This window comes from Moschus berezovskii, chromosome 6 (assembly GCF_049115385.1).
Source record: "Moschus berezovskii isolate FMDL1 chromosome 6, NW_MosBer_1.0, whole genome shotgun sequence".
NCBI classification, from domain to species: domain Eukaryota; kingdom Metazoa; phylum Chordata; class Mammalia; order Artiodactyla; family Moschidae; genus Moschus; species Moschus berezovskii.
The window spans coordinates 88,043,101-88,056,098 of NC_142465.1; the positions used below are offsets into that span (position 1 = coordinate 88,043,101).

Consider the following 12,998-nt stretch of genomic DNA (forward strand, 5'->3'; position numbering starts at 1 on the left):
CTTTTGTAAATTGTGAGCCTTCTTCTTCTCAGAAATAGCAGTTTAATTGTTTTTGAATGGCAATACAGTATTATTTAGTCAACATATTTAAGTGTCGTATTAGCTCTCTCTTGGTTGCAATGTACAGAAACCTAATTTAGACTCATTTAAAAATTTTTTTTAATATATATATTTTTAAAATTTTTAATTTATTTATTTTTTATTGGAGGCAAATTATTTTACAATATTATATTGGTTGGTTTTGCCATACATTGACATGAATTCACCCTGGGTGCACATGAGTTCTCCCTCCTGAACCCCCCTTCCACCTCCCTCCTCCCTTTATCCTCCCTCTGGGTCATCCCCGCACACCAGCCCCGAGCATCCAAGGGAATTTTACATTGGCTCCAGTATTTGGAAATTTGAAGGATGGTTGTTTAGATGAGTCAAGAGGTTCAAAACAGTGTCAGAGTTCCCTCTATCTCTTGTTCCCTTTCCCTTTGTGATTTTGCCTCATGCCCTTTTTTCTGAGCATAATTTTCCTCTACACACCCGGAGAAGAGGCTTCTTGGAGTTCAGGTTTACCTTGTTCCATTTGACAGTGAGGGAGAGGAAGAGAGAGAGGGAGGGTGAATATGAGTGAACGAACGGCAGAGACAGAGAAGGGAAAGGGAGATGGGGAGATGCGAGAGCGTGGAGGAGGGCGGAGAGAAAGGGAACGCTGGTGTCTCAAATATGTTAGACTTGGTTTCCATGAAGTTCACACTCTCACACCAGTCACTGGGCCCCGGGGAACAGAATACTGGCTCATGTGTTTACCCTGGGTCAGGGGATGAAATATCTTAGTAAAAGAAAGGAGATAGGCATGCTCTCTGGGTAGACACAGGTCATACTATAATTTACTATAGGAAATAAGAGTTTTATTTAACCATTCCTAATAGATATTTGAAAATGAATAATGTAGGAAAAACTTACCTTCTTTTATATTTGAAACTTGGCACAGGTTAAAATTGCGTATGTGAATTTTGTTAATCACTGTTACGTTGACACAGAAGTGGAAATGAAAGAAATCTACACAAGTAACCACATTTGGAAATTATTTGAGAACTTCTTGGTGGACATGGCAAGGGTAAGTTATGCTTTGACCATTAAATACTGCTTCATGTTTAGTAAGGTTGTCGATGAAGCTTTTGACTAAATAGCATCAAGCAGCTATTAATAGATGAAAACTTAAAATTAAACCCTCTATGTTTGGATGTCATCTGTTACATTCAAAAAGTTGTGACTGAGTTTCACAAGACTGTGAGTGAGATTTAATAAGTTAATGTACACAAAATGCCAGTACAGTGTATATGGCAACAAGGTGTTTATTTTCATTTTTACTGCTGATTATATTGATCTATTAGTAAACAGAATTTTAGTAGCCATCTTACATTGGTTAGAGAAGATATTTGGCAGAGATCAATTTATTCAACCTCGTGTCAGTTACAAACTGAAGGTGGAAGAAATCGCACGAGATCTTGACTATGGCTTTCAGGCAGGTAGGTACTTGACCATACTGTTTGGGACCTAACACTGCCCACTGTTGCCTATGAGAGTGTGTTCCGGTAATTGAATCAGCTGGTGTTTTTACTCATGTCAGCCAAAATGCAGTCGGGTTTTTACTTCGAGTCCATATTCTCATGTTTGGCTCTTTTTGAGGGTTGGGAAGGACACGTATTGCTGGTTGGCATTTTCTGGATATTGTCTAGCATATGTTTTTTTTCTGTTAATATTGACTGAATGAATGAGGAAAGGAGGGAAGGAATCTTTGATAGCACTTAATTTTAGTTCGTATATCTTATGCCCCTTTTAAGCATTCTGAATTATCAAAATGTCCAAACTCTATTATTTTAGGTTTTGTTTTTTTTTACAGGGGGCTGGGGATCTTCTCCAGTTTCCCCTTTAAAATTATGGGACGTACTGTTCAATTAAGGGTTTCACTAATAGAAGATAATGTATAGCTAACTCCTTAGACCTGTTATGACTTATGGTGGCCTGTCTCAGTTCTTTGGCTTCCTACACTCTGGAGTGCTGTAGTTTACATGGGTCTCACTAAGATGTACTGAAGATGTAGTGAAGAAGGGGCGTTAATGAAGTCCACATGGATGGATGCTGATTTTATCCATGATCTTACTGCCTCTATAATGAAACAACTGCAGACCCAGACATCCAGGACCAATCTTAGATAATAGAATAAATCACATATTCTAGTCCAGGAAGTCTTATATCTAGTCAGGGTTAGCAGGTGGAATGTATTTATTTCGATTTTGGTGTGGGGTAGTATGCTCGAGCTCCGCTGTGTTCACACGTGCGTGAAGTAAAGCAGTTCCTGTTTTACTTTATTTCTGTAGACCTTCAAAGCCACTCATTACCTTCCTCAGGTGAACCTGCACCTGTGGAGGAGTCATCCTGTTTTACACAGCACTTACTTACCACTGGTATTTACCCTTTTGACCTTGTGAAAGCACTTCTAAATGACTAGCCACAAGTATCTCCAGAGACCTTGGAGTGAACAACGGTTTACATGCTGATGGCTGAGGTTTAAAATTGCATGTGCGGGAAGATAGTAAAAATATTGCAGACTGATTTGCAGATTTGCACGGTGCTCCGGACTAAAGATAAGGTTGAAAAGACCAGAGTCACACTCTAGACAGCATGAGCTGCAAAGCTAACAGGATTTTTATTTTTAAAACAAAGAAAGCTAATGATAACTGTCATTGATCATGCTACCTTGGAAATGGTCTTTCCATTGATATGTTTATTCATAAGGCTAAGGGGTACATTTTTGTTTTAAAGTGTCTGTGTAGGCAGGATTTTTATTTTGATTAAGTAGACATTGTGTTATTAGTATTAAAGGCTCTAAGGGAATTTCAGGATCTTCTTGGTCTATTCAATCCTTGTGTCTAACCACAATAGCTTAACTATACTGCAGAAAGCGTTTTTTCTTTCCTTCTTGTTTCCCTCCCTCTTGTTTATATGTAAAGCAGGAACTCTCTTATCCCTGCGTTGAGAAAGACAAGGAATCACACTTCTTATGTCAGGGAAGGGACAGGAAACCTGACTTTCCATATCTAGGATTTGTCTTTCTCCTCTTGAAGAAAGTTTAAGGAGCTACCAAACACTTTCAAATTCAAATGCAATATATATATATATATATATGGGTAAGTAAGTATAATGTGGCCTTTTAGGCAAATTTTCAGTTCAGTAGAGCAGTAATTCTCAAACTTTAGTAAGCAGCAGAATTACGTGGAGGGTTTGATAGAACACAGATTGCTGGACCCCACCCCCATAGTTTTTGATTCAGTAAGTGAAAGTCTTTGCATTTTTAACAAGTTTTCAGGTGGTCCTGAAGATGCTGGTTTAGGGACCACACTTTGATAATCACTGCAGTGGAGCAGGGTTGTTAAGAGTAGGCATTTTAGAGACGTTAGCCAGACCAGTGTTAAAATTTAGATTCTGCCTCTGTTTTTTCCTTTTTATTTATTTATTTAAATTGGAGGCTAATTAGATTCTACCTCTTAATAGCTCAGTTATCTAGTTGGGCGAGACACCTACCCCTCTGATGCTGAATTTCCTTATTTGTAAAATCAATACAATAATAATGCATTCTTTATAGTGTTACTGGGAGGATTCAATGAGATAATGAGTATATAGGTCTTAACACAGGCGTGGCACTTAGAGAGTTGGTACTGTCATCCATTTTATCCATATCATGGTAACTTCACTGGTATTATTAAAAGGTTATATGTAGCCTTAAAGCAAGTTCAAGTAGTTTCCCCAAGACCCAATAATAATATGGAGGATGACCTGAATGAGGACCAGCCAACACGGGCAAGACCCAGAAACCATGTTGGTGAAGCTGGATGCAGGGAACAGCAACCTGATGTAGAGATGGACTAAATTCAGGTGTTATAACAAAGTTATGAAATCTTGGGGCAACTGATTTCCATTACTGAGACAAGATGAAGGTAATCTGGAGGAAGGGTATTTGGTAAATTGGACCTGTAGAACCATAGGATCTCAGGGTTGAAAGAAACTGGCAGTCCTACAGTTCAGTTTTCAGTCCCTGCCTGTATGTTTCCATTAACAGTGACCTCAGTCTTCTTTTTTGTTGGGAGACAACTGGTTTCATTACTAGAAAACTTTACTTGTTAAAAGGTCTTATATTGATCCAAATTTGTATGTTATAATTATATACCTGTTTTTCCTTTTGTAGCAACATAGGATGCTTCATTTCAGAAAAGATGTGGGTGTTTGCTAGTCTCCTTGTTAGTGATCTAGTTTGAAATGATAAAGGTATACAGCTTAAAGGAACTTAAGATCATTGAGGTTGACCTGATAATTTTGCTGCCAAGTTCCCAAGAGATTAATTTGCTAGCATAGGATATTTTGCCTGCCTGGTAACAGAACTGGAAGGCCTTAGGGTGCTGAATCCAGGGTTCTTCACACAGTAACTTCTTGAGTGTGTCATGATAGCCTTCATGTCTCATTTTCTCCATGACTTTCAGTGGTTCCTCTTCCGTTAAGATTTCTGGGCTTGTTTGCAGTACACTGTTGAATTCTCTCTAATTTGTTAGTGTTTTAAACATGGCATTCAGGATGGATCGCAGTGCTTCAGGCAGGGTTCAGCTAGCACAAGTATGTATGTGTGTGCACATGTACACAGGCTCAGTCGCTCAGTTGCGTCTGACTGTTTGCAACCCCATAGACTGTATAGCCTGCCAGACCCCTCTCTCCATGGAATTTCTTCAGGCAGGAATATTGGAGTGGGTTGCCATTTCCTTCTCTAGGGGATCTTCCTGACCCAGGGATCAAACCTGTGTCTCTGTGTCTCTTGCATTAGCAGGCAGATTCTTTACCACTAGTGCCACCTGGGAAGCCCAAGTCAGCACAAGGCTGATGATTAAAAATTTGGAGAGCAATCTCATTTAAAAGGCAAATGAGATATATGTGGTGGCCCTCATACCACCTTCCACCTTTGTCTTCATGTTTCTCAGGAGTCAGCACCACCAAGTTCCTTTTGTTTCTCTAAAGAGTCCATTAATTAGTATCTTTCATGTTGCTGTTTGTACTCCCTTGTCTTTTATCTTGTTAAGACCCCCACGTAAGAAAAGTTTTCCGAAAGACAGTTTTTACTAAAACAAATTTGTTTAGTTTTAACTTTTATTATTTTTTAATATTTGTTTATTTGCACTGGCCTGTTTCGTATACTTATTCCATTCTGATTTTCTGACAGAACCAGCATCCACGTCCTGTAAATACACCAGATTTAGACAGACAGCAAAGCTGTTAGGCCTGTGAAAAGTTGTTTTACTGTCCTTTAGAGAGAGCATTTAGCAACAGCCCACTTTGATCTCTGTGTCAGTGCAGCTAAAATCGGTGTTTGTAAGGCAGCAGTGCTTTTCTTTGCTTCATAACTGATTGTTGTTGCAAAGTCAGGAGATTTGAGACATATTAGAAGGTACATAGGGAGGGGTGAGCTGTGGTCAGTGTTAGCCTCAGACTATTTTTCCTTTTGAAGATGTTCCTAATTTTGCTATCAATTCCAAGATTCTCTACAATACTCTAAGTGATGTACTGGCAGATGAAATTAGACTGAGGAATAACTTAGAGACACACCTGACACACTGTCATGTCATTGTCTCATCAAACACTGCTTAACAAGACAAATCAGAGTATTTCATTTCCAAGTCAATCACTTGTGCATTCTCTCCCTTTGGCTTACCAAATAGGTAGGAAATGACAGTAAAGATAAAATGTATATGTACTTTTAAACACACTTTCCAGGTTCTCTAATTTGAGAGAATTGAATAGGTTTTCTTTGCTTGATGAATGGATTCCATAATTTTCTTCATTGTTTTTTAAGTTGAATGAGCCATTGAAAAGTCTCATTCTAAGGCCTTCTTTTTAAAATTTATTTATTTTTGGTTTTGGTTGTGGGCTATTCTCTAGTTGGTGTGTGGGCTTCTCTCATTGCTGTGGCTTCTCTTGTTGCAGGGCATGGGCTCAAGGTCACATGGATTTCAGTAGTTGTGACTCTTAGGCTCCAGGTGTGCGGGCTCAGTAGTTGTGATACATGGGGTTAGTTACCCTGTGGCATGTAGGATCTTCCCAGATCAGGGATCAAACTCAAGTGTCCTGTATTAGCAGGCAGTTTCTTAACCACTGGACCACCAGGGAAGTCCTTTCTAAAAAGCCTGTTGGATAGCATCACTGACTCAGTGGATATGAGTCTGAGCAAAATCCAAGAGATAGTGAAGGACAGGGAAGCCTGGCATGCTACAGTCCATGGGGTTACAGGGTGTCAAACATGAATTAGCGATGGAACAACATCAGCTAGCACTGCAGACAAGTGAAGAATGTAAGTATTCTATAAGTATTATTTTGTGTGTAGCATCATTCCCTCAGTTGTAATTCTGCTTTTCTTTTCAACTTTCATGATGAATTTATAATGGTGGTGTCCATGTGGAGCGAACACTTGTTTGACTCTTCTTATTGGTTGGCCCTAGTCCTGCATAGAACTTTCTACTCTTCAAGTCATCATTAGCATTTATCATAGTTGATCGGTTCCTCCTTGAAACATGACCTCACTTGGCCCCCAGGATATCAGTCCTACTCTCAGCCTTCCACTTCACCAGGCTACTCCTCAGTCTCCTTTGCTATTTCCTCTGAATCTTCCTAGCTTCTAAATATTGAAGTGTGCCAGGCTCAAACCTTAAACCAGCTCCCTCCTCTCTCCACAGTCCCTTGCTTGCTGTTTTCATCTGCTCTCCTAACTTTAATCCCAGGCTGGTCGAAGCTTGGGTCGTTCCTCTTATAGTTTCACATATCTCACTGCCCACGTGACATCTCCAGTTGGCAAGTGAACCTCAAACTCTTCACTCACTTTCATGTCCCACTAAAAATTAATTCCTTTCCAAGTCCTTTGCATCTCAGCAAATGGCAATGCCATCATTCATTCTAGGCATTCAGGCATAAACATCTTGATGTTATCTGTAAATCTTATTTTCTTGCTCTTAAATTTAATCCTTTAGCAAACTCTGCAAGCTCTAACCTTAAAATATTCAAAATCTGACTACCTCTGAATACTTTGATCATTGCTACCCTGCACCAAAGTACCATTAACTCTCATCTGGATAATTGCTGTAGCTGTTTTTCCGGGCTTCTACTCTTGCCCTTTACCTTCATCTTTTCTCTATACAGCAGCCATAATGATTAGAAAAGAGGAAGAACATTGGTTCAGGTTCCTCCTCTGCTCAGACTCCTCACAGAGTAAAATCAGTATGTGATTGGACTCTCCTCTGTTCAATGACCACCTCCAATCCCACCCTGGCTTCCCACCATCCTCTTGTTGTCCCCTTGCCTAGCTGTCTTTTGCATTTGGTGGCCTCTTTCTGCTCCTCACATGTGGCAAACTCACTCCCTTATCAGCATCTCTGCATCTGCCTGGGATGTACTCATCTCAGGTACCCTCCATCCTCATGACTTCTTTGAGGTCCCTCCCCTACTTAAAGTCTTCAGAGAGGCTTTGGTTGACTTCCTGATGTTAAGTAACAATCTCTTCCTTCTGTACCCTCTTCTTGAGCTTAATTTTTCTTTTTAAAAATTTTATCTATGTATTTTTGGCTGCACTGGATCTTTGTTGCTCCAAGTGGCCTTTCTCTAGTTGCGGTGAGTGCAGGTTACTCTTACTTTCGGTGCACAGACTTCTCATTGTGGTGGCTTCTCTTGTTGCTGAGCATTTGCTCTATGTGCTGGGGCTTCAGTAGTTGCCGCTCTTGGGTTTAGTTGCTCTGTGGCACATGGGATCTTTCTGGAGCAGGGATCGACCCATGTCCTCTGTATTGGCAGGCACATGCTCAACCACTGGGCCACCAGGGAAGTACTGCTTCATTTTTCTTTATACAACTGATCCTTACCTGATTTTTTTTTTTAATGTATTTGTGTTTCTTTTGCTGCAACAAAAGAAGGACAGATTTTATTTGGTTCACTGCTCCTTATCTGACCTGGAACAGTGTCTTACACATAATAGATATTCAGTATTTGTGTTATTATTTATTTAGACCGCACTGTGTATTTTGTGGAATCCCAGTTCCTCAACCAGGGACTGAACCTGGGCCAGGGCAATGAAAGCATCAAGTGCTGACCACTAGACTGCCAGGGACCTCCCAATATTTGTGGAATGAATAAATAAATGTCATATGAAGTTGAAAATATTTAAAAGGTGAATCTGAAAAAAGTGTGGTTTTAGCACAGATTTAAATGGGCATATCAATGGAATGGAATAAATAGTCAGAAAATGATTTTTATTTATGTAAGATATTACGGTATAATAACTAATCACCTATTAGTAGGGAAGTGATGGGTACTTTTCAGTGATTAGCAAACTGTTTTTGTCAAGAAAAGGATAGTTAATATTTTAGCTTTTCAGGCTCTTACCACAACTCTTATAACAATTAGTGAAGGGAAAGGAGCCATAGACAAATATAAATGAATAGATATGGCTAGATTTGACCCATGGTAGTTTGCCTACCCCTGGATTATTAAATTAGTAATAATATACTTCATCAGGTTAGTGATTTTTATATATTTTGTTGTTCACTGATAGATCCCAGGTACACAGAACATCCTTGGCATAGAATAAGGGAATTCAATAAAAATTGTTCATTTTAACTAAATCAAAATGACATTTGGAGACCTGGCTATTTGGAATGAAATGAACTTAGTTCCTGCCCTTACATCATATAATTGTATACATTGCAATAGATAAATGTGAAACGATACAAATGGTTGGATGTGTAGGTGTATATTTATCTGTCTTTGGATGAGAGTGTTATTTCTAAGCATAAATGCAGTAGATGAAATTAGCTATAAAAAAAGAATTTCCCTATTTGAAAATGTAAAACATATATATATATATATCTCAATATCATAAAAATAAAAGAACATAAAAATAGAAAAATTTACCATACATTAAAAAAAGGCTCATGACCTTTACGCAGAAAACATATATATGTATTGATAAGAAAAATACGAACAATCTAATGATAAAATGGGCCAAATCCAGGCATTTCCTGGGTTACATACAAGTAAATCCCTGAAAAAATAGTCGACTGTTAATAACTTTAAAAAAAACACAAAGGAAAATACAATCTAAGTTATAACTATCAAAGTATAAAAATAAAAAGATAAAAGGATAATACTAAATATTGTTCACATGTCTTGCTAATGAGAGTAAATTTATGCCATCTTTTAGAAAAATGTTTTTGTAGTACATTAAAAAAATCCCTTCATATCTTTTTAATGTGTCAAGTAATTTACCTTCCAAGAATCTGTCCTCAGGAAATAATTAAAAATGATATCAAGGGTTTATGGTTAAGAAAGTTCAACATACTTTTATAATAAAATGCAGTAGGAAATAGTTTATATATTTAATTAATAGAGAAATGGTTCAACAATTTATGATATATCTGTAAGATTGAAGATATAGGGTCACTGTGACTATTTTTTGAAGATTTTTAATGATATGAGAGTGCTAATGATTGAGTAATGAGTATAAAAAGGAGAATAAAAAGCTGATTATCCCGGATTATTTCAATTATGTAAAATATATAGGGTACAGCAAGAAGATTAGAAGAAAAGATTCCAAGACGTTAACCATGGTTTTGTCTGTATTTTAGGATTGTGGATAATTTTTGTTTTCCATTTTGTATTTTTCTATTTTGTTACAGGGTTCCTACATTTGCTATCTTAACATCAATATATATTGTCTTTTTAAAAAATGAATTTAAAATTCTAAGAAAGCCAATTGAGTGTAGGCACAAATGACTCACATAAAAAGGAAGTATAAAATGCAAATGTTTGAAAAAGTTTTGGCCTCATAAATAAAAGAATGAAAATTAAAATAAATATGAGATATTACCTCAGATATTTATAAAAACATTTTTACTGCCTATGAGGAATGAAAAATGACTTTAAGATTTGTATTCCTTGGTTTCTATGATCAAAGGTATGTTACTGGTGTGAGCTGCTATATCTGCTAGGTTAATAATTTGCCACATTTAAATTTTAATTTTCAGTTCAGTCGCTCAGTCGTGTGTGACTCTTTGCGACCCCATGAATCACAGCACGCCAGGCCTCCCTGTCCATCACCAACTCCCGGAGTTCACTCAAACTCATGTCCACAGAGTCGGTGATGCCATCCAGCCATCTCATGCTCTGTCGTCCCCTTCTCCTCCCGCCCCCAATCCTTCCCAGCATCAGAATCTTTTGCAGTGAGTCAACTCGTCGCATGAGGTGGCCAAAATATTGCAGTTTCAGCTTTAGCATCAGTCCTTCCAATGAACACCCAGGATTGATCTAAATTAATTTAGCTAGATAAAATAGAATAAAAGAGATTTTTCTGGCAGTCTAGTGGTCAGGACTGAGCCTTCCAAAACAGAGGGTGCAGGTTTGATCCCTGGTTAGGGAGTTAAGATTCCACATGCCTTGTGGAAGCCAAAAAGCATAAAACAGAAGCAATATTATAACAAATTCAATAAAACCTTAAAAAAATAGAATAAAAAATCCATTTCAAGTGCTCAGTAAGCACATCATGCCTAGTGGTTACTATCTTGAACATGCCAGATACAGTTTTCTGTTATTGCAGACAGTCCTATGGACAGGGCTGCTCCAGAATATATATGATAACTTATTTAGCTCAGTCTGTCATCTTTGAAATATATCAGTCACTTTTAGAGCACAAGAGAGAAGGGACAGCATAAAAGAGAAGTTTCAGAAATGATTATATCTAGAAATTACACTTAATTTGTTTAACTAACAGTTTTAAATACCTACTGTGTGTCTGTCTGTGGAGACAGATTTTTACTTGCTCTTCCCCCAGAAACTTCCATGGCTGTTTCCTCAGTTCTTTGTTAAAATGTGGCCTTATACAGAGAAGTTCTCTAAGAAATTTATTAATAGATAAAATAGTAATCCTTCCCTATATCTACTCCTCCTGCTGCATTGCCTGTACTACTTGCTCTTTATTTTTCTCAGGAGCCTATTTGTTTTCTCTATTTTACCACTTATATGTTTGTTAATTTATTTATAGTGTATCTCTTGATTAGAATTAGAGTTCTAATATAGTATAGACTTTTCTTTTTCTGTTTTTTGGTTCACTGTTCTAACTCCTAGTCTAATAGTTTTAATTTAATAGTTAATGTCCCTAAGTGATAGTCCGTGAAATTTGACTGATATGAAGTAAAAGTCATCTGAAATAAGATGAGGACAGATATTTCAAAAGATGGATTTTTTTCTTGGAAAGGATAACAAAGGTGGATTTTTTTTTCCCCCAGTGTAAAGCACATTACAAATCGAGAATCATTCTTGTAGAATTAAATTAAAATATTAAAAAAATAATGATATATACCAGAGATTTGAGGAGAGATTTAAACTGTGATTGGGCTTCCATGGTGGCTCAGACAGTAAAGAATATGCCTGCAATGCAAGATGCCTGGGTGTGATCCTTGGGTTGGGAAGATCCCCTGGAGAAGGGAATGTCTACCCACTCTAGTGTTCTTGCCTGGAGAATTCTATGGACAGAGGAACCTAGCAGGCAGTAGTACATGGGGTCGCAAAGAGTCAGACACGACTGAGCAATTAACACACTTCAACTCACTCCAAAAACAGATTAAAGCATAATGGTGCATTAGAGTGGACTCTATGGAATAACCTTTTGAAATAAGTGTTTAGATGTTGGTGATGCATAGGAATATTTGATAGGACATAATAGTATATGAATAATGTCTGCAAACAGAAACTTTAAAAACACATGTATTATATATAAAATTAATTTAATGTGATTTTTTTTTTGAGCTATTTCTAATCTTTATGGGAAAGAGACTGCCCGCCCTTAATGTCACAATGTAAGATGCAGGCTCTAGAGGTGAAAAAGTTATCATTCATCTGTGGCAGAAAAAGTATCTTGAACGATTTATGTGAATTTCTTGTCCAAATAAATTGAGAAATAGGTTCCACACAGTTGTGTAAACCTAGAATTTCCACAACCAGGATTTTGAGGAAAGCCTTCATCTAGAATTAGATTCCTTTAATTTGTCCACAGACTAAAGCAAATCTGGGGGATTCTTTATCAAATCTTCAGTTGCAGATAATGCAATGTGATACTATGGTAGCTCCAAACAGTGAAGTCGCTCAGTCCTGTCCGACTCTTTGCGACCCCATGGACTGTAGGCCACCAGGCTCCTCCCTCCATAGGATTCTCCAAGCAAGAGTTCTGGAGTGGGTTGCCATTTCCTTCTCCAAGGGATCTTCCCGACCCAGGGATCAAACCTGGGTCTCCTGCATTCCAGGCAGATGCTTTAACCTCTGAGCCACCATGGTAGCTCCAAATACCCCCATTCAATTGGTGAAATGTCAGCTGTTCTTCCGTGATGAGGAAGAAGCATCCTTGGGTTGGTTACGGTGGAATTTTTAACCACCTACCCAATTTTAATGTATTTTTATCCTGTGTATCAGAAAAAATCACCATAAGAGCCAGTGCTGTAACGATATTAAATGAAATAAATACTACTTTATATCCATCATGGGAAAATCAATTTTATATTAGTTCAGTGATCACATTAAATTTTAATCCAAGGTTAGATGTTCCACAAATAGAATCTAACCCTTAGTTAACCTAAGATAAAATGAATCCTTTCTTATTCTGTTATTCTTTCATTTAAAAAATTAATTAGTCATTCATTTCATAAACATTTATTGATCATTTTATATTTATCAGGCATTGCGTTATGTGCTAAAACAAAAACTAAAAGATGACATAACAGCATAATTTGTTGCCAATAATTGCATCTTTCCCTACATAGCTATGAGATTGTGTGTATATGCTCGACTGTGTTTGACTCTGTGACCCCATGGACTGTGGCCAACCAGGCTACTCTGTCTGTCTATGGGATTCTCCAGGCAAGAATACTGGAGTA

The 12,998-nt window shown here is 37.7% G+C and overlaps 1 protein-coding gene across 5 annotated transcripts in view; it reads left to right on the forward strand.

The window, feature by feature from the left end:
• ITPR2 (inositol 1,4,5-trisphosphate receptor type 2) overlaps positions 1–12,998 on the forward strand; it is a 639,393-nt gene that overhangs the window by 299,734 nt on the left and 326,661 nt on the right. For all 5 annotated transcript variants that reach the window (XM_055395002.2, XM_055395004.2, XM_088837263.1 and 2 more), the window contains one exon: positions 983–1,108. In XM_055395002.2, coding sequence (XP_055250977.1) covers positions 983–1,108 — 126 coding nt within the window. The remainder of the gene's footprint in view (positions 1–982; positions 1,109–12,998) is intronic.